General features: G+C 34.6%; 2 protein-coding genes across 2 annotated transcripts; both read right to left on the bottom strand.

Moving 5' to 3' along the window:
* Positions 1-3,677: 3,677 nt before the first annotated feature.
* Positions 3,678-11,317, bottom strand: si:dkey-195m11.8 (fidgetin-like protein 2). The gene is made up of 3 exons (XM_056460203.1): positions 11,182-11,317; positions 10,753-10,857; positions 3,678-7,322 (listed from the first exon to the last, which is right to left on the bottom strand). The coding sequence occupies exon 3, from the start codon at positions 7,312-7,314 to the stop codon at positions 6,505-6,507; it is 810 nt and encodes a 269-aa protein (XP_056316178.1). The 5' UTR covers positions 7,315-7,322; positions 10,753-10,857; positions 11,182-11,317; the 3' UTR covers positions 3,678-6,504.
* A 5,621-nt stretch (positions 11,318-16,938) lies between these two features.
* krt18b (keratin 18b) lies at positions 16,939-21,875 on the bottom strand. Its single transcript, XM_056460202.1, has 7 exons — positions 21,294-21,875; positions 19,708-19,790; positions 19,334-19,490; positions 17,998-18,162; positions 17,789-17,914; positions 17,489-17,709; positions 16,939-17,409 (listed from the first exon to the last, which is right to left on the bottom strand). The coding sequence occupies exons 1-7, from the start codon at positions 21,732-21,734 to the stop codon at positions 17,385-17,387; spliced, it is 1,218 nt and encodes a 405-aa protein (XP_056316177.1). The 5' UTR covers positions 21,735-21,875; the 3' UTR covers positions 16,939-17,384.
* Positions 21,876-22,424: the final 549 nt, after the last annotated feature.

The following is a 22,424-nucleotide window of genomic DNA, read 5'->3' as shown; positions in this document are numbered from 1 at the left end:
AAATTACTGTTGCGCTGGTCTAAAAATAGCAACAAATCGTGCCATACACACCTTGTGCCTTATAGCGCCGGATGTATCCCAGCAGACACACAACGTCATATGACGTTAATATTAGGTTAGATTAAGGCCACCAGCATCTAAGGACAACATTTTTTTGATGTCCAATAACGATGTGAAATGACGTTGATATTTGGTTGATTTTTAGGTTGTGCTGGAAAGTGACCAAATTGTCAAGCCAACATCTTAAACCAACGTCATGTTGACATCAAATACGGACATTTATTTGTCAGGAATGGCAACCATAATCCATCGTCTGATAGATTGGTAAGGTTCACACAACATCAAGATGTAAAATCATTAGACATTGATATTTGGTTGATTTTAGGTTGCGTTGGAAAATAACCAAAATGCAACGTCTGTCCGACGTTGGGTTCTGACTTCAACCCGATTTTAATTTCCAAACAGAATGCAACGTCCCACGATGTTGAGGTACAACTTCAATCTGATGTCATGTTGACATTCTGTGCCTGCTGGGATGATAGAGCCCTAAATGTTCATCTGCTTTTGTGTTCCTCAGAACAAGAAAAAGAAATGTGTGCAGGCTTGAGGGACATGATGGTGAGTAAAAGCATCTAAAGGGGACATTTTTATCAGTATCAGTGTATACACACTTAGAGCAGGATCATACTGTAGTTAAACTAGTACTAAACATGAGCATTGGTATTTCTGCCATGTTGAGTAGGCAATGTTGCAATTAGACTGGCGTAAAATATGAATTTGTACAAAAAAAAAAAAACACAACTAGGCTAATAGTAATAATAATAATAGTCTAGCTAATAATATTACAGCAAGGGTCGTTCTCAAAACTAGTTTTAGGCTGCACAAAGATGTTGATCTTTAAGATGAAAGACCCAACTGATGAGTGTGTGAGATTAAATGAATGGCTCACACACTGAGTCGAAGACAGTATTGAAAGCTGTGTGCGCCGCCGGTGGGGGAGGACGCAGAGAATGGAGCATCTGTCACACTCTGCTGCTCATTGACTGCAGGGAGCTGTTTTGGGTGCGGGGTCACAATAAGAGTCAGAAGTCAGCATCTGTGTTTAGCGCTCAGTTTGAGTGTAGAGGACATCAAAAAATGAGTGAACGTGAAATAAAATAAAAAATAATGAAAGGAATTGTTTGTGAGCGTTTATAAATACTCTGCCAATCGTCCACTAGAGGGCAATACACGAACATTACGCTGTTTAAATAACATAAATGACTGGAAAATTAGTAGTATACTACAACTTTACACGTGCAGATGTTTAATAATATAACGTGACCTTAGACCACAAAACCACGCAAGTCGCACGGGTAGCCTATATTCATGATAATAGTCAAAAATACGCTGAATGGGGCACAATGGTATATAAATAAATAGGAAATTAAGCAAAGACCATTTTCCATGGAGGTATTTAGAAATATTGTATATTGTAAATATATCAAAATATATTTTATATTAGAAATGTACGAATTTAAAGGCCATTTTCTCTGTATTAAGATTTGTCTGAACCCTCCAGATTTTCAAATAGTTGTATTGGACTACTATTGTCCTGTCCTAACAAAGTATAAATCGGAAACCTTATTTATTTATGTGATGTATAAACCTCAATTTCCAAAAATGTACACTTGTTAGCTTATTCCTGGTTTTGTGGTCCATGGTCACATAAATTGTGATTTTTACCTTGGACACTTCAAAATACTGTCAATATTAGCTTGAAGAGTTAACAGCCTAAATATTGTCAAATATAAACATATTATAATATGTTAATCTGGCCTGTGACCTAAGTATTGTCAAATATAAACATATTATAATATGTTAATCTGGCCTGCGATATTCCAGAGGTATTGAATTGAAAATGTGCTAATTCTTTGTGTGCATGTTGTGTTAGCACATATACAAATTAATGCTTCATTTGTTACATTACTATTAAATTAAACTGATGATGAAAGCAACTTATGAATTAAATTTAGCTTATGTTTATTAATCAAAAGTCATTACTGAGTGATTTGTTTAGTGGTGCTTATAACTTTCACTTCTCACTGTTGATGCTATTGTACTTCATAATTCGTTTGTTGTTTATTCTGGATAAAAGTGTATTCTGAGTACTCATGTACAATACAGCAATATATAAAAATGTAGTTTCTTTTGTTATCCCTCATAAAAAATATAATTATATACTATAAGTACATACTATAGTGTTTTTGTAACATTCATAGTAATGTACCTGAATTCATCTGCTGTGGCAATACAACAACTATATGAACAAATTGCCCAATACTGTACTAAGTATACCACAATTTATTGTAATAAAAGCTCAAGCACTACAGTACTTATTAATTAATCAGTTTACAATATTTAATACAGTATGCTGTAGAATTTATTAACAAATGACTGTATATATGATATTACATTATAATATACAGTACTTTAAATAGTATAAATTACTATGTTATTTTTAATGTGAGATTGTACCTGTATAATGAACCGTTTTTTGCAGGTTTTACCTTATATTGTGATCTTATCACAAGAAAATGTTTATAATATTGTATGCAGAATTACAACATAATAAAATGAAAAATTAATTTAGAAAATATATTTTACAGCTACACAAAATCACCTTGACCTTTTCCTTGAAGGATCACATGATTTAATAGCTTAAACGGAGGCACATCTGCACAGGCATAAGGTTGTGATTGCTGTTGGGAGTTAAAGAGAGCATGATATGTGAATGTCATCCTGGACAGGCTACAAGGTGACCTGGAGGCACCAGCTGTGCAACTGGCCCTTATGGAACCATAGTGCTAACGCAAACTCAAGCATAAATACTGTTTACTGTAAAGCCTGCGAAAGCCTTTAATACTAGCAGATTGTAGAATAATATTTAAACCACTGTGCTTTTGAGAAGGACTGCAGACAATGCAGATGTAAATATCAGACATTGATTTTTATGTTGATATCACATACATGTATTTATATTTATATATTTTTTTATTCAGCAGTGTATATATATATATATATATATATATATATATATATATATATATATATATATATATATATATATATATATATGGTATAGATCTGCTACACTGCTGCTGCTTTGATTATTATGGCAGAGCAAGTACAGAGACTTGCTTTTGCCAGTATATTCAAAGACATGCAGTCTGAAAATATAACATGCTCCTGCTGCAAACATAATATATATACAACCCCTGTAGCAGATTTAAACACAGGTGGAGCTGGGGTGGAGGAGGGTCTCAGAAAACGCTTCTAAATAAAGATTAAGCAGACCTATCAGTATTACATTTTTGAAAGTGATAGGATCTAAAAAAGTATAAACAATTTACTATGGATAGAAAAATTCAATATCAAAATAATAAAATATATCAATATATATATATATATATATATATATATATATATATATATATATATATATATATATATATATATATATATATATATATGTGTGTGTGTGTGTGTGTCTAAATATCAAAATAAATAAAATATTGAATTTTAAAATATATTAAAATAGAAAATTGTAATTTTAAATGAGAATTAGAATTACAAAAATGACAACGTTTTTACATTATGGACACAAAAACAAATCAAGAAATTATGTATTGGTATGATAGATTTTATTTTGTGTATTTTTTTTTCTTGAGGTAGACATTTAAACATGTAATACACAATTGCATACTTTGTACATTCAGAATTGTAACCGTGAGGTAGAACGTATTGTTAAGTAACATGATTTTGTCCCATGTATTGCATTTGTGAGTGTTACAATTTACATTTATCAAAATTAAATATTAACTAAACTGTCATTTTCATTTCAGTTTGTACATTTCAGTGTATGTCCAGCGTGCCTCACCATAACAAAAGCTCTCTATTCTTTTGCGTGCCTCATTTAAAACAGAGAAAGGTCAGAGGGTCAGAGGAAAACACATCCAGTGATCAACTCAGGGGGCTGGGACTGCTCTGCGGGTTCCCATAGTAAACCGCACAATAGCTGAATAGTGGAAAAGACTGCAAAAAATCCCTTTAGCCTTTTTTTGCAGCAGCCCTGTGAAAGCTAGGATTATGCGTTCTGTAAAAATATGGTACGTCATTGTTTAATCATTGAAATACTGTCTGTAAGGTTACAAATACGTTTCATTTTAATGACAGACATGGCAATAACAAAAAAACTACATTAACTAGACATTGAAAACTTAAAATTTGTATAAGATACACATAAAGTATGGCTTCATTCACAATTCCTGAGGAATTCCTCGGCTTTACATTCAAAGTTTATAGAGGAATTTTACACAATATTCCTAAAATATGAGTGTTTTTAGCTCACAGACTTCAGTGTTGGAGAATATCCATGACTATCACCACTGACATACTAACAAATAGAATGAGAACCATATATTACACATGTGACATATGAAACTTTCAAATGTGTGCTTTAACGCAGCTTCATTTTTTTGTTCGTTATTTCTTCTTCCTTTTCCTTTCCTCTCTTTCAGTCTTCCTTTGGCTTGGATTTTATTGATTGAAGCGGTGGATTAGTGCCTGCCACCATAACGTGCTTCACTGCACAGCATAATTATAGAGAGACATAAAGAGGAAAGGAAGAGAATTAAAAAAAAGGATACAAAAGAGTATCTGTGCCACAGGTCCTGTTAAAGTGGCAGTAAGGAATAATGAAAATGTTGATAAAAGAGACATCAGTAAATCTTCCCAATCTGAAGTTTCATAAACTCTTAAAAAGGTTGTTTAATAGCATGTTTCCGGAAGAACACTTTACTAAAGCAATAGTTCACCCCCCAAAAATGGAAAATTTATCACCATTGAATTACCCTCACGAATGCAAAGAATATATTTTGAAGAATGTTGTAAACCAGTAGCCATTGACTTCCATATTTGGCTACGAGTTTACGAAATTCTTCAAAATATATTCTTTTGTGTTCACATGAAGAAAGAAACTTAAACATGTTTGAAACAAGTGAAAGGTGAATTAAGACCCTGATTTCTTCAAACGATGTTCTATATCATTTTATATCATTGAAGGCTGATTGAGGAAATATTGCTTTAAACCTTCCGACACCCCTGGCTGTAGTGGGTGGTGTTGTAAATGTGTCACGCTGCTCGCATTTACCCCTAAATACAATGGTAGCTGAGAGAGAAGAATGGTTTCATAAGCATCTAGCAAACAGCCTTCTACACAAGAAGCGCATCACATTTTAACACAGTTTTCTGGCAGCTAGCTCTCTGCAACTCTCACATGGTCACCCACTGAAGCTAAGCAGGGCAGTGCCCGGTCAGTACCTGGATGTCAGACCATATGGAAAAGCTAGGTTGCTGCCGGAAGTGGTGTAAGTGAGGCCAGCAGGGGGTGCTCAACCTGCAGTCTGTGTGGGTCCTAATGCCCCAGTATATTGATGGGGAATCTATACTGCTCATTGCGCAATGTCTTTCGGATGACATGTTAAACCGAGGTCCTGACTCTCTGCGGTTGTTTAAAAATCCCAGGATGTCCTTCGAAAAAGAGCAGGGGTTTAACCCTGATATCCTGTCCAAATTTGCCCACTGGCCTTTGTCCATCATGGCCTCCTAACCATCCTCATATCACTCTGTCTCCTCTCCACCAATCAGCTAGTGTGTGGTGTGCGGTCTGGTGCAATAAGGCTGCTGTCTTGTCATCCAGGAGGATGCTGCACACTAGTGGTGGATAAGGAGATTGCCCCCAAAAATGTGTAAAGCGCTTTAAGTGTTTAGAAAAACGTTATATAATTGTAAGGAATTATTATTATTATTATTTTTTTTTAATTTGCCTCTGGTGTGCGCAAACTCATGAAAAAGATGTGGTGTGACAAGGTGGACTTCTCGTCTGGTCTCAGACCAATTAAAATGTTCAGTGTATTCATTGTTGTTGTTTCAGATGTTCTTCAGTTTTAATTAAAGGAGGCGGAGTTACAGCCACCGATTGCATAATCGTCATGGACCAATGGGAGCTTAAAGGTGTTTAAAACGAGTTAAAAAGGAGCTAAAACGAACTCCCCCAAAAGTTTGCTTTGGTCAGCTGCTTCAAACTTCCAAAATGTACTCAAAATAACTTTCAATTGGCTGGATTTTGTTTGAAATTTCGTCACTTTATTTAATTGATTTTGTTTGAAGTATACCTGGGCCTTAAATAATGACACAATTTAAATTTTTGTTGTACATCCATGGAAACTTTCTATTGGTTCATTAGATTTTGTCAATGTTCCTCACATAAAAATGGTTCTTTACAGAACTGAGTACTGTTCACTGACAGGTTCTTTGGGGAATGAAAAATGGCTCTTTTTATGGAATTGATTTTGCTATGTTTTTATAGAGTACCACAGTAACATTCGTCCTGATGTCTGATACATTCAAGTATTGCTATAAACATATAAAAAAAAAAGTATCGACTGGCTACATCAAGTAGACTCAGGGATACGTATATTGTCCTGGACCTCCATAAGAGCGTGTGTCCAGAGGCCGCAGGTGACTGCTCTTACCCTCAGCATCTGCCTCGAGATTGGGCTGAGTGGAAAGTCTCTCTGGCCTATAGCTCTGGATGTCCGTCCCACAGCTTTCGTTGACACTTCCACCGCTGTCACCATTCTGCCGTTCACTCTTATCCCTGATTGTGTAAGGTGACACTCTGGCAGTTTTGGACTGGTCGAAGCCGATCTTCCGGTTTCGAGGGAGTTCAGCCGCCCCATGGAGAGGTGTAGGGGTGTGCAGACCTGAGGGCAGGAGAGATGGGGTGTTGTGGGGGTAACACTGCTGGGGATAAGCGTAGCCTGGTGCAGGGGGCAGGTATGCAGATGGCAAGGCAAACGCTGGTGATGGAAGATAGGATGGTTTGGGCAGCAGATGCTGACTGCTGTAGGATGAAGGGTAATCTTGAGTGGGAGCACTGCTGTATTGTGGCTCTGAGAGATCACTTCCGCTCCCCTTCAGCGGGTCTAAACCAGCAGGCCCCTCTGTGCTGTACCCCCCCGGCCATGGCTCCTGGGGCTGCTCACTTCTCAGGAAACTCCCATGTTCTGGTAGGGCCGAGTTGAATGAGTACCTCTCGGCGTAGCGCTTTAGTAAGCTGGAGGCACTGAGTGCACTGATGTCATCATTGTAGCCAGAGAACGCAGGACGACTAGGCTGAGGAAATGGGAGGGGCTTAGGATGAACTGGTGGAGATGTGGTGGAGGAGACATCATAGTGTTGCTCCGCCCACTCGGATGACCACTGCATCATTACCACACCTGGAAATGAAATTAAAATGATGCAGTTACATACAATCTATATGTTTCTTTACCACTGTACATGTTTAAAGAGTATTGGGTGTGATCTTTTTTAAATGGATAGTTTACATTTCATTTAACAAACATAAAAAAAGCTATTAAAAAAGACAAATATAAAACAATACTATGTAAGATTCCATTACTTTACTCATTATGAATCCATAAGACAGATAAAGGAAGAATTTAAACACATCATTCACCCAAAAATTTAAATTCTGAATGACATTACTGAATTGAATCAATCAATCAATCAATCATTACTGATTAACAAATTCATCATTGAGAAATAATTGCACAAGCCAGCCTAAGGAGGTATTTAAAGAGACAGTCTTCTCAAAAAAAGAAAGATGTACTGTGTAATTATTGTATTGTATTATTGGATTATATATATTACGTTTTATTCCTTGTTAAAAAATATGCTAAATAAACTTTGTAGGAATTTAAATGAAAATACATAATATTCTGCATATAAATACCACTTTTGCACAAGATAGTAGGGGAGAGTGGTTACAGTTGCAACACTTTTTGCAATTCTCAGACACAATTTTTTTGTGGAAACCCCAAATTTTTATATAATAAACCCACATCTATTGGATACCCACCCACATTGCTATAATATATGTACATATGATAATATATGCAGAATTTAAACCTGAACAGACATAGTCAAACGTTGCAACTGACCCCGAGAAGGAGGGATGGTTGCAACAACCCACAGGGACAGCTGCAACATTCAATAAAATGTAATAGTAAAAAAATTCTAAAACATCAGATTGGATTTTATTTTAATCTTTTAAAAACAGACTAAATGTAAATTATTTGAATTGTTAAATGTGTTAAATTGGCCATAAAATACAGACTATTAAAAGAACAAGCAACAACAAATTATCAGGCCTAAAAAACTGAACTAAAATATTTTTAATTGAAAATCTAGACTGAAGCTTTACTAAACTACTTCGTTGAAATTAATTAATTAATCAAATATTTAGATTTTTCAAATTAAATTACATTGAAACTGTGATAAAATTAAATTCATTCATTCATTTTCTTTTCGGCATAGTCCCTTTTTCAATCAGGGACTGAACAGCGGAATGAACCGACCAACTTATCAAGCACATGTTTTAAACAGCGAGTGCCCTTCCACCACAACCCAGTATTGGGAAATAAAATGAAATTTTACATTGTTAGTATGGCAAGCTTTTAAATTAATTTTGTAATTGGGGACAGTTGCAACATCATGTCAACTCTGATTAAACGGTCTATTCTAGGGAGATACAATATCTTTAACGCTTGATAACTATACCTATTTAAAGCTAAGAAAACACTGATTTAAATTATATGAATGAATAATATTTCACAAAAACAGATTAGACAATATGAGAAATTTTCTGAAAATTCTGAACTAAATTTCTTTTTTTAGCTAAAAATGAGTTTTATACTGAAGGAATAGTCACATATGGCTGATTTCTCTCAGATTGAAGGAGGGTCTAACTGAGAATATGTAGTATGAATATCATCATTTTAGCTCATTCATGAATGGAGGAATAAGTCATGTTGCAACTGCCCTATGTTCATGGTTTCTGCAGGTGTCACCAAGTTTTAAGACATTTTTAAGACCGTTATGAATGAAATTTTAGGCTTATACAGGGAAAAATGCTAAGGATTTTATTCGAATATCCCAGTTGGACAAGATTTTTACTTGCCCTATCAAAAGTTGATTACAATTTAATACATTTAATAATACAATAATATTAATTTAATAATAAAAATCTAGGTCAGGTCAGTATCATCAGCAGTAAATAAATGGAGAACTTTTAATCAAATGGTACTGCAAGCAAAGTAAATAATATAATAAATATATAAAATAATAAATATAGTAAATTATATTGGGTAGCTATACATGAACAAAGGAAAATTAAGACCTGTTAAAATATGATTTAAGACCTACAACACAACATTTCAGTAGATTTAAGACTTTTTAAGGCCAAGAATTTAGCTTTTGAGATTTAAGACATTTTAAGACTTTCTAAGACCCTGCGGATACCCTGATGTTGCAACCGTCTCCACTCTCCCCTACTGTTTAAGAAGATAGCTAAGTCAAAAATGGACAGAATACTACGATACACCCTAAAAATAAAGACAACCTGTCTTACTTGACATGGCACTGATGACCGAATTTAACATTTAAAAAGTAAACAGTGACATTAAAAAGATCTTTCTCTTTTTTTATCTGATGTGTTGTTTCCTTCTGACATTGACTTTGTTGTAACTGTGGTAGAGGCAAAACCGTTTTAACTTCACAACTGGACTGCAGCAAGAATTCACCATATGGAACTGCTTAGTAATCTGGACAAGATGTGATCTATTCTTTGCGTCTTAATCTGTGCAATCTCAGTGACACATAATCAGTGCGCACATCATCCATCTCACACATTCTGATGATTGCAAGACAAATTAAAAAAGCGAGCAGTGTTGAACGCTGGATTAACTGAACAGTTATATTTACACAGTATATGTGGGTGTGTGTGTGCACGTGTGTCTATTTTGGTATGCCTTCTGGAAGATGAAGACAGATTAGAATCGGCAGATTAGAGTGAAGTTCTAGTTAGAGTAGGAGACTGACAGCACACTAAGAGTTTAAGAGCATTTTAAACAAATATACATCAACATTGCTATATTCACAACAGTTCTGGAGTCAAGATTCATGGCTAATCCCAACAAATCCTTGCTAAGCATAAATACTCTTGTTCATTTCAGAATAGTTAATGCTGATGGCTGATTCTGTGTTATCTGTGCCTTTATATTTTTTGCTGCTTCCCTCCAATTCACACACTTTCCACTGAAGAGACAGGATCCCGTCCATAAATACGGCTGCACACGGAATGCTAAGAATTCAGCCTGGGATCTATTTACAAAGCACATCCTCTGCACACACACACACACACACACACACACACACACACGCACACATACACACAAGCACAAACACACTCCAAGTTGTTCATCATACGATGACTTTTCTAACAAATCAAATAGCAAACAAATCTGCAATGCTAAATCAGTCACAATATTACACAATTACATGAACTGCAAATGAAATTAGATTCGATGTTGACGGCCAAAAATTTTAATTTGAACACAATAAAGATTTGATTTTATATTTTATTTTTAATCAGTACAACAGTGAATATTCAAGACTTACTATTTGTCCTAGGAAAGTGAAGAGACTCTTGAGATGAGAGCAAAGAAACAGCTGCTAAAGTCATTACTCTCTCTCTGGCTACTGCTGAACACACATTTCCAGCAGAATCTTGTCCAGCATAAACACATTTACACATGCACATGACAAAAATGTAATTATTTATGCAAATATCTGCTCTTTTGCACTCACCATGCTGTTTTAACCCGGATTCTGTTTCAGCTTATTTTTGCGAGTTGATTGTAAAAGCTAATGGTGTGCAAAAGCCTTCCCACCATTGTTCATAAACCCAGATACCTGAAAGAAAGATCAATTACTCCTACAGTTTGCAAATCACAATAAATAATTACTCCATTTTGCATATATCATTCAATAATAAATAATAGTCTTAAAACTATTATTAAAAAGCACAGCTACACTAAAGACACACAAATTCACAGTTTAAAACGACATGAAAATCAGCACAATGCACGTACTATTAAATATATTATGCATCTTCCCCTCTCATTTACTATAACTTCATATGCAAACGGCTAATAACTTCGTAATGGTGAAAATCAGAGAAGACTGTAAAATATAAACAGTTAAATCATAGTATTTCACATGCATTAACCAACATACCAGTGCTTCTCTGTGCACCTCCATTGCAATGTAGCAGTTGTAAGTAAATTCCAGTCTTTACGCTGCCATGCCTTCACACTCTTTTTTTTGTTTCTTGCCTCTTCTTTTTTTCTTCTTTGCAACTCTGCACAACCTCCCTCTGTCCTGTGACAACAGCCCCTCCCCCAGCCAAATCCTCCCTTCCCCCGCCCTGCCTTTATGTTCAAAGTATTTCAGCAGAGAGAGAGAGAGAGAGAGAGAGAGAGAGAGAGAGAGACTTTAGGATATTTTACTAGTAAATAAATAGTTTTGGTGCTGTTTAATCGACAGTGTCACCCACACAAATGCCTTTATTTTAATCTACTGCATTGTTTATATATAGGCTACATTACTGTTTAATGCATCATATTTTTCTATGTGTTCCTTTTGCACGTCATCTTTTTTTCTTAAAGCATTATGGGAGACAAAAACGTCTCTATATGAAAATATAAGTTCTATAAAGTAAACAGTTGAGGGTGCTGTTGGCTGTAATATTTCTGCTGGAGCGTTGAAGCTCTGCAATGTGAAGATTGAGAATTATTATTATTATTATTCAAGCTTGAAATATACAGTATATTTATTTTTGTTCATAATTATTATTGTATAGACACTTAACAAGCATTTCAATATGATCACAAATGAAACTCATGAGAATGTTTTTAACAATGCTTGAACAATAACAGAAAGACATTAATAATATTTTTAAAATGACACAAAAGACTGAGCATATTCACAATCTTTCCATTCTCATTAATAATAACAATACAACATATATAAATAAAAAATGAAAAATAAAATAAATGATAAAGGAATTTCAGTAGCAGGGGAGGTGAAGTTCTCAAAATGTGAAACCGAAATCTTCTAATGATCAATAAAAATATGTTGCTTTTTGACTTTTCATCTCTCTCTTAATGTCTTCAAATAGATCACTAATTCTTCTTTTAACACCACTAGTCTATATTCATAAAAATGTACAATAATGAATATACCATTTTAATATTTTCAACAAATTATTCATAACATAAGATATATTCTTATCCTTAAGTATTAAGCCAAACTTAATAATTTCCCATGAGAAGATAAGTCTTACAGATATTTTCTGTTGTATCCAAACTAATTCTTCATCCCAAAAAGTTTGTACTAAATTACATTGGAAAAATAAAGTGTTCCATTGTTTCAATAGCGCTGAAGAATCTGTCCCCTACCACTCATTTAAAATCCCTCATTGCAGTTTCAGGTAGCTGGGTTATATATACAGATTACAAAAATTCAGTATTTGTAATTGCTTATGAGTTGTTCAAATCTAGACGTAAGCTGGAAGACTTTTGTTGTGAAATGCCTTTCAGATTGATCCATGTTTGTTCATGCAATGCATGGGTTTAACTTTTTTAAAATCATGTTTTTATATTTAATTAAAGGTAATATTTCACTGATTTAACAACACATTTGGGTGTTTATGGTTCCATAATTTTCACATGAATCTCATATGAACTATTAAAATATAATTTTATTTAATTACTTTTTAGCAATTTAATTACTAATTACTAATACTAATACAAACTTGCAATGCATGTATTATGGAAACTAAGTTGTTCATTGTTAAATCATGTTAACTCATGGTGCATTACCTAATATTAATGTGAATTTGGATTTTAATAACACATTAGTAAATGTTGAACCACGATTAATAAATGCTGTACAAGTATTGTTCATTATTAGTTAATGTTAGTTAATACATTATTTAACAATAACTAATACAGCTTAACTGTAAAGGGGTTAATTTAGCTGATAAATCAGGGACTAAGCCAAAGGAAAGTGAGTGTAAATTGTGACCAAAATGTTAGCGTTATTTTTTTTTTTCTAGTGTTATTATTGCTTTGATTGATTGGTTTATTTTGACTAAAATAATATATTCAGATTTTTTCATAGTTAAAAAAGCACTGAATTAGTTATCTTTTAAATGCTAGCAATTCCTTGCTTCCTTCATTCCTTCACTAGATTAGAAAACCGACATTTATTGTGATATTTAACACACTTCATATTGTTAATAACAAAAAATTTATTAAAAAATAAAATAAATTCTCTTCGCATTTATGAAACAATATAATTCAAAATAAAATCTCGGTGACATGTTAGGTCTAAAGCCATTAAAAAGTATTCGTGAAACCTAAAATGTTTAATATGTAAAATCAATATAAAAATCTTTTGTTTAAAAAAAAAAAAACTTTTTTAAATAACACAAAATATATTAATTTAAAATGGAAAAGTTTCCTAGCTGTGTGCATCAAATAGGAAATGAATATTCAAGGAAAAAAAAAAAAAAAAAACGAATGACAGAAAACTTTAACATATGTGAATGTGGCTCCTGGTGGTCTGGGAACATTTGTTTGTGTCATTGTGCAGGTTTGAATGTTTGAGCAGCCGTTACAGTACGTCTGTCTAATGAGAGACATGAAAACCGCTAGGCACTCTATCTTAGAGAAGCAAAAATTACAATTACACTAACCAAGTATGTATGTAACATCTTGTGTGTTCAACAGAAGAAATAAACTTATAAAATTTTTGAAACCACTTGAGGGTGGGTAAAAAAAGTACATTTTCATTTTTGGGTAAACTATCTCTTCAAGTATTGTTTCCACATTGTTGTTCATTATTAAGATTTATTAGCTTTATAGCATTATTTGTGAAGCAGCATTGGTCCTGTCCAAGATAAGTTCTCAGATTCAAAAAGCTTTTCAATTCACATTTCGCTGCTTTCATATTATCTTTGGCAGGTGATCAGTCACATGACAAATCTTCCAACGGCAAAGATGGCCGCCTCGAGTTTGCATACTAACAGTGGATGATGTGCTACTAGCCTAGCATTTGGCATTGAACTGAGTGGGAATGATGCTAACAACATTTCTTCAGGTATTGTAGAGTTCTATAATTAATATACTGTATGTCATTTTAGCTTTAAAACACAATGTATGTATTTTTTGTTGTTTTTCACCCAGCAATGTCATGTAAACTTGGTTTTCTAGCATGAAGTGTTTTAATAAGGCACTTTCTTTGAATGGTTTTAAGTGGTTTGTAAGTTTAAGCTTATTCTCAGTTGTTGTTAAGGGTTTATTGAAGACTTTAGGGCTGCACAACATATTGTTTCAGCATTGACATTCATAAGATAAAGACTTCTTAAATTCCTGTACCTGAATACTGTCAAACTTCCTAAAAAAACATAAAGCATTGTTTAATTCATTTGTATGTTTGCTTTATTGTATTTAGATGTGTGTAATTTATTTTTATGCAGATGCGCTGCCCTATAAAATGATCGCACTCAATCTAAAATTGTGAATTCTTTACAAACGGAGCTAATCTGTTGAAATACTCAAATGCAATATATTCCAGAATAACAAACTATCAAAATGTCCATTTTATCCAATAGCATGCAGCTCTAAACCCCTTGTGTAACGACATTGCATGTATTGCTGTTGCGTGAGGCTTTTCTTGGATGTAAATCAAATAGATCTTACTATTTATTAGATTTATGCATTTTTAATATGTGTAATTAAAATGTTTTAATGTGTAGTTTAATAAGTTTTAATTAAAACAATTTGGGAAAAAAAGTTTGAATTTGTTCCCCATAGTGTACCATAAATGTATAGTTAAAAAATTTTTTTGTTCATTGGAATTATTAATTGTGCTTTTGGAGCTATTCACGATGTCTTGATCTGTTTTTGGAGCACACAAAATCAATCCACCTATAAGCTTTTTAGCTAATCTGATTAGCAAGAGGCTTACAGTGCCCAAGCAATGGATATCTAGCCAGCTAATTAGCTATTATGGCATTAGCTGATTACGCACAAGTCAAATAAACAAACCCAATGATTTTTCCAGATTTATCGCTGTTTCATTGTCTTGGGAAAATGATCAGTCTCTAAGCACATAATCATGTACTAAATTCTTGCTTATAAAATTAAATGTTTGATAAACTGGAATTGATGTGGATTTGAAGTAAGAGGTTTTTCTTGGAGTGAAACCAGATGGCCCTTCGCAGCTCTTCAAATGGCTAACATTAAAAGCCATGTCAAGCTTCGGTATATCTTGTTAGTGGAAGTTAATAGCGCAGAGGAACTAAAACATCTGTAGTTCATTTTGAATGTTGCCTATCAAATGTCTTCAACTTTCTGTTTTGGTCTTAGTCCAAATCCTGACTTAAAACATATTCAGAGATTGCATATACAGTTGAAGTCTAAATTATTCGCCCTTCTGTGAATTTTTGTCTTTTTTTTCTCTTTTAAATATTTCACAAATTATGTCTAACAACAGGGAATTTTTCACAGTATTTCTTATAAAAAAATTTCTTCTAGAGAAAGTCTTATTTGTTTTATTTCGGCAAGAATAAAAGATGTTTAAACATTTTTTAAAACTATTTTAAGGTCAATATTATTAACCCCCTTAAGCAATATTTATTCGTTAGTCTACAGAACAGACCATCATTGTACAATTATGTGCCTAATTACCCTAACTTGCCTAGTTAGCTTAATTAATTAAAGGCTTTAATTAAGCCTTTAAATTGCACTTTAAAGTGAATAATAGAACTGTATCTTAAAAAAAGATTATTATATTGTATTAATTTTATGTACTGTCGTCATGGCAAAGATAAAAGAAATCAGTTATTAGAACTTACACTGTAAAAACGATCCTGGTTGCCTTGAACTTTTAAGCTGAATCAAATTAAACTTATGAGTCCATTGAACTTGTATTATGTTAAACTGACTTAAAACAGCTTGTGTAACTTATAAAATTAAGTTAGAACATGATTAACTTGTTTAATAAGTTACATAGTTGCATATAAGAAAAAAGTGTACACAAGTTACAATGACCTAAAAACATAAGCTGTCAGGACTAATTGATTATATATATATATATATTTTTAAGTGTAGTTATTAAAACTATTATGCGTAGAAATGTGTTGAAAAAAATCTCTCTGTTAAACAGAAGTTGGGTGAAAAATATAGAGGGGGGGCTAATAATTCAGGAGGGCTAATAATTCTGACTTCAACTGTATTCTGAAAAGAGCACTCGTACAAAAATAACTTTAATTATAACTATTGTAGGGTATTTAAAGAGTCATTCAAAAAATAAGACGTTTACTGTTTTGATTAGAGTTTGCTAACACCATTGGAGATACTGTAGAGTTCTAAAATTAATATACTGGATGTCATATTAGCTTTGAAATACGATTTCTATTTTCAGTTTTTCACAAATATTACTTTTTCTTTCTTTCATTTTTTTGGCAGTTCACACTTGTTTTCCACAGCAACCTCATGTAAACATGATTTAATAATGCACCGTCTTTGTGTAGTTTTAAGTGGTTTGTAAGTGTAAGCTTATTCCTGGTTGTTGTTGAGAATTTATTGAATAACCACTTTAGGGCTGCTCAATATATTGTTTCAGCATCAACATTCATAGACAAAGACTTCAACTGTATTCTGAACTGTAATGTTAACTTTGGTAGGTTATTTAAGGTGCTATCTAAAAAATAAGACATTTACTGTTTTGATTCGAGCTTGTCCAGTTTAGAAAATGTGTGCACATTAAACATGATGCCTGAAAACCTGATGCTGAATAACAAGCAGCTAAAATCTAACTTAGGAGGTAATATTTTGTTTTTGTTTAGGATCCCCCCCCCCCCCCCCCCCCCCCCAGAAAACGGGGAAAAGGGATCAAAAAAAGTTCAAATAGACAACCACAATATTTCAGATCTCTGTGTTTGCTTCACTCAATTTTTTTTCTGTTGGCAGGCATGGTTTTATTTCATTATTGCTTCGGTTTTGTAGAGAAGTTCACATTTCTTATTCCTCTTTCATTTGGAGATATCCGCACTACTCTGCAACAACAAATGTTTTAAAAAAAGCTACCTATGTTGCTCTGTAACTCCTACTGTATGCCTTTAGGTCAGACTGTATGGTGAAACAGGCTTTGTTGACAGAAAGCAAAAACCCTGTAAATGACATTATGTTAGAAGAAATATGACCAGAAACCAACATGGCTCTGTAAATTCAAGTTTAGACAAAGTGGAAGGGGACTTTCAAATTATAAAGCTTCACCACAGGTTTCATTGAGTGCAATTTATAATGTTATGTTTGTCTTGAGTTGTTGTTGCTCTTTAGGACCGTCTCCTGTAATTTCACATTTTTTTCTCAGCCATCAAGTGCATCCTGGAGCCTAAACAAAGAGAAAGTAGAATCACTGTCTGTGTTTCATGCCCTGTGAAATATACAAGAACTTAAGTTTTGCTCTTTACTTGAAATCTCCCCCATCTAGAAGTTTCTTGTAGGTGTTGATTTCTGCTTCCAGTTTCATCTTCATATTAAGCAGGGCTTCATATTCTTGTCCCTGTTCTGTGATCTTCGCCCTCAGCTGTGCGAGCTCAGCTTCAAGTTGAATTATGATGTTATTTAACTTCTCCATCTCTCCGTTTGAACGCATCTCAGTGTTTCGCAGTGTATCTTCAAGTGACGCTTTCTAGAAAAAAGAAAAGATATCAGATAGATTCAACAAGCTTGATGATGATCTAAAGCTATGGTGTGTATGTACACGTTACCAGGTTTTGTTGTGATGCAAGCTCTATTTCTAGTGTCTGAATCTGCCGGCGAAGGTCATTGCACTCCATCTGAGCACCTTGCAATGCCTCTGTGTTCTGAGCCACCTGCACCTGAACGTCTGATATCTGAGGAGAGAGAGAGAGACTTATTTTCAGCTCATTTAAAACAAGTCATAGCAATCGTAATGTCGAAATCAGGGGTTTCATACCTGAGATTCATGCCACATTTTGAGTTCCTCTGCATTTTTGAGAGCCTGTTTCTCATAGTTAGCTCTCATATCTTCCATCACTTGAGACATATCCTGGCCCTTGGGTGCATCAACATCCACCTGAACGCCTGACTGAGAGATCTGGTTCCGTAGCTCATCGACTTCCTGTCAAAGTGAAATAGATTTGTAATATTTAAAAAAAAAAAAATTTATTATTGTTATTATTATATTATAAGTATATTATTGCTCGCTACTATTGTACTTTTCTCTATGTTCCTATGTATGTTTCTCTATGTTCCTACACATATCATGTTGCCATTTTGTTTTTGATTTGTCACCTTAAATTGTAAGAAATCTGAGATGTTTGAAAAGAAGTACTGTAAATTATACAGCAAAAATTAGTCCAAGGCACTCGAAAAATGTGGAAAATTATATTAAAAAGTTTTTATTGACATAGCCATGTCAATAAAGGCTTTTTAATATATTTTTCCAAATTTTTAAGGGCCTTGGACTGATTTTTGAAGTTAATTCTGATAAATCCCTTACACAAAGAGCATTGACACATTATTTAGGCTACCCCTGAGCACTTTTTGTTTGATTTTGCTTTGATTTTTACTGTAAATTATACTTTTGAATAGTACTGTATGTTAGTGGGGGGTTTTTCTGCAAGTTGAAAAAACACACTGTGGACAGTTTAAAGGCCCCATGATTTTAAATAGATAATAGTCGGCCATTTAGTTATCCATTGTCCAATCACAATTAGCACACTTCAACTGCACTTGTTTTGTGGACTTACCACAGCATGGTTTCCATTACAGGTTTGCACAAAGCTTTTGCTGTATTTTCTAAATGTTAATCAATTATTGTGCAGTGACAAAGTTTACAATATCAATGGTATGTGACTTAAACACATTTTTCCTCTTGCGATAGATCATTCCAAATATCATGACAGATTTTGGCAGGTTTACATATCACACTAGCCATATCTTTGTATTTTGAACGACCTCAATGGTTTAGTGAGCCATTTGGGATTGGGACCACTTACATGCTATGCTCCAATATTTGTTTTTCTTCTGATGACTCATCTTACACTACACAGATTTTTATCCAATCAAATGTTCACTAGAATTAGCTCCTCCTTCAAATATTGTTGCAATAGTCCATGATGTGATGAAGCAAAAACTGAATCATTTAAATGTGTTATGCAATTCTTTAAAATGTTCTTGTAATAATTAAAACGGGGTAGAAATCTATTCTCTTTACTTGAAATCCAGGGGTCTTTAAGCTTATTCAAAGATGAAATAGTTAACATGGCTCTTATGCAATGTTTGATTACATTTTCATGGTTTTTCTTAAGGAAGACAAGCTCTTCTTTCAAGGACTCGATTTCACCCTCCACATTCAGGCGACCAATGTTGGTTTCATCTATAACTTTCTTTAGACCTGCGATGTCTCCTTCCACGGACTGCCTGATTGCCATCTCATTCTCAAACCTATAACACACACAAACACACACACAAAACAGACGTTCAAGGAATGCACTTAAGTGTTTAGTGTGCATGCCAGCAGTCCTCTTCCACACATTTGTCATGCTAAAGATTTCTGGATTGTGTGATTCTAAAAAAGGACCACTTTCTCATAATCATATTCCTTTGATACCAAGTTACATTTTTAGGATATTTGTGGTGTCAAGCAGCTATGGAGACTGACTTGACTCTGAAGTCATCCACAGCCAGACGAGCGTTGTCAATCTGCAGAACAAGACGAGCATTGTCCACAGTGGCATCAAACACCTACAGGCAAAACAAAGAACATATTTCACTATACAAAACTTGTTTTTGACATGTCATTTTTTACTAGCAGCGACAGATATAATTTGTCAGGTCTTCATTTTCAGCGTCCTTGGAATTTAGTTATTTAATAAAGTTAGCTATGGAATTAGACTTTGTTTTAAGAATCTTTATGAAACCGGAGCATGAAAGGATTTGATTTCGCAAGCCTGTAAAATATGAGACAAAAGGTTGAGTTGCTTTGCAGTCAAACTTTGCTTTGACAACTGTATTTTGCTTTGCAGAAAAGCTGAAATGGACAGAATGATTAAACAATGCTTCTACAAAGTTCCTCCATATGCCACTGGTGAAAGCGGAAGCTGGTACACATTATCATGTGCTGCTTCTCATCAGACCATTTGAAATGTCATAATATTTAACTTTAAATATTTCCTATATAAATCCTAGTTTAGTTTTTTCTATTTTACCACTTAAAATAAAGGAAAGATCAGACATTTCTGAACTCTAAAAGTTGTGTAATGACTCAACCGCGTCTGCTATAAATGATGGTTCTTTTGCATTCTTGCTGTAGAACCATGTGACCGTGTGTGCGATTACTTGTCCCACATCTGTTTTGCATTATGACTCTAGTCTGAGTCTGTGTAGGAGGTTTCAGCTGGCTATAGTTCGTCAAACATTCCTCTGATGCTTCAGAAACGATAGTAAATGTTTTATTTGTATTAGCCGTTGTCATGGTCGCTCAAATTCTAAAACCCAATATGGAAGGTTTAGAGGAATTCCCTCAGTAGTAGCCAGAATGCACACAGAGGAAAGCAGAACAAGCACAATAGAAAGAGAGAAGACAGAAAGAGAACAGGGCGTGTGCCACACCCTCCATTGAGATCTGCAGAAATCTGATCCATTTTTATTACACTATAAAGGGTTCTCATAAACACTACAAAAAGCAAGTGGGTAGTACTTTATTTTTTATTATATTGACTGACTTATTTCACACATACGTACTTAACATTTTCATTACATAGAATTAGTAGTATTTAGCTATCCCTAAACCTACCCCTGAACCATTTACTTATGTAGTTACCTCATGTAACCAGTAGTTTTTTAGGTACAGTAAGTACACTATACACGTATACTAAGCAAAATAAAGTGCAACCCCACAAAATGGCTGAGCATTTCATGACCAAAAAATATTATTATATTATATTATATTATATTATATTATATTATATTATATTATATTATATTATATTATATTATATTATATTATATTTCTCTAAACAAACATTTTTGTATTGTTTAAATGAACATAAAACTACACATTTTCTGCTTGAGCAAATCTTTTTCTTTTCATTTGTAAATCTTGCTTCTTTATTTCAGCTTAATCGCTGTGATTCAAAACATGTGGTATCTCCTCCTCCTGACCTAAATAACTGTCTGCCTCTCTCAAATGCTTCCTTTAGCAGACACAGAGAAACAAATGTAAATCAGGCTGTCAACAATCCTCACCTTCCTCCTCAGGTCATCCAGGATGGCGTTGTACTTGCTGTAGTCGCGTGTTTCTGGTCCACCTTTCTCCAGGGCCTCTCGGATCTGCTGCTCCAGTTTGCCATTCTCCTGCTCCAATCTGCGCACTGTGTCCAGGTAAGCAGCCAGACGGTCATTTAAATTCTGCATTTGGCCTTTCTCATTGCCCAGGATGCCACCTGAGGATCCAGAGCTCGCCAAGAGGGAACCCCCTGCACCAGAGCCTATGCCGGCTGAGCTCACCTTGAAGGCTGTGGAAGAGGAAATTCCCCCACTTCTAGGAGTCGAACGGTAAGACATCGCAGAGGCGGATGAAATCCTGGTGCCTTGCCCACCTGCCCCACCATACGTACTGACAGCCCGGTGAGCGGGCACAGAGCGGGTGAAGGAGATGTGAGAGGCCTGGGGTGCGTAGAAGCTCATGGTTTTGGAGGAATGAAGCACTGGCTGCAGTAGAAGATGAGTGTGCGCTGAGGGACGTCAACCCTTGAGAGCCGCAAAAACAGAAATGTACAGCTTTTATACCCCCACCAAACTCTTTCTGTTCCTCCTTTTCTCTTTCTGACTCAGACACACACACACACGCACTGACCAACTAAGACCCTGCCCACATGGTCCGTTTTTTTTTTCCTTTTGCTTTACTTTTTTTCAGTGTTCTCTAACGCCCGTCCCACATCCTCTCTCTCTCTTTTTCTCATTTCCTGCCTCGATCTCCCCCCTCTGACTCCCTCCATTTGAACCCAATCCCCAAGCTCATCTGGACACATACATACTGCAACAAGATACAGCCTCATTTTATGCTTTCAGTCCCACAATGCTTCAGTAAAAACATAAATGGCATGTTTAGCTGAGGAGAACAGGGTTTGAGAAAGAAAAGAGTGGTTTATGATTTCAATCAGGCACCTTTGGGACAGGTTACACCTATATGTGCATTTTCCAAAAAGAATGGACACATGTGGATTAAATGTAAACATGTTTACAAAACTCAGATTCTTACTGGGGGCTTCACCAATAATTTCTTCACCCTCTAAAACAGCCCTGGACCTCATTTACTGTTTTGTACTTTATACATTTATGTTAAGCTCCCCTGAAGAAGCTTAAGAAGAAGTTTGC

The sequence above is a fragment of the Danio aesculapii genome, chromosome 6 (assembly GCF_903798145.1).
Source record: "Danio aesculapii chromosome 6, fDanAes4.1, whole genome shotgun sequence".
NCBI classification, from domain to species: Eukaryota; Metazoa; Chordata; class Actinopteri; order Cypriniformes; family Danionidae; genus Danio; species Danio aesculapii.
The sequence above is the reverse complement of the archived record's forward strand: the minus strand, read 5'-3'. Positions and strand labels throughout refer to the sequence as shown.

Coding starts and splice junctions, on each gene's coding strand:
- krt18b (XM_056460202.1), bottom strand. CDS start 21,734: ATGAGCTTCTACGCACCCCAGGCCTCTCACATCTCCTTCACCCGCTCT. Junction 19,491..19,707: donor GTGGATGACTTCAGAGTCAA/GTCAGTCTCCAT, acceptor TGTGTGTTATAG/GTTTGAGAATGAGATGGCAA. Junction 17,915..17,997: donor AAATGTGGCATGAATCTCAG/GTATGAAACCCC, acceptor CTCTCTCCTCAG/ATATCAGACGTTCAGGTGCA.
- si:dkey-195m11.8 (XM_056460203.1), bottom strand. CDS start 7,314: ATGATGCAGTGGTCATCCGAGTGGGCGGAGCAACACTATGATGTCTCC.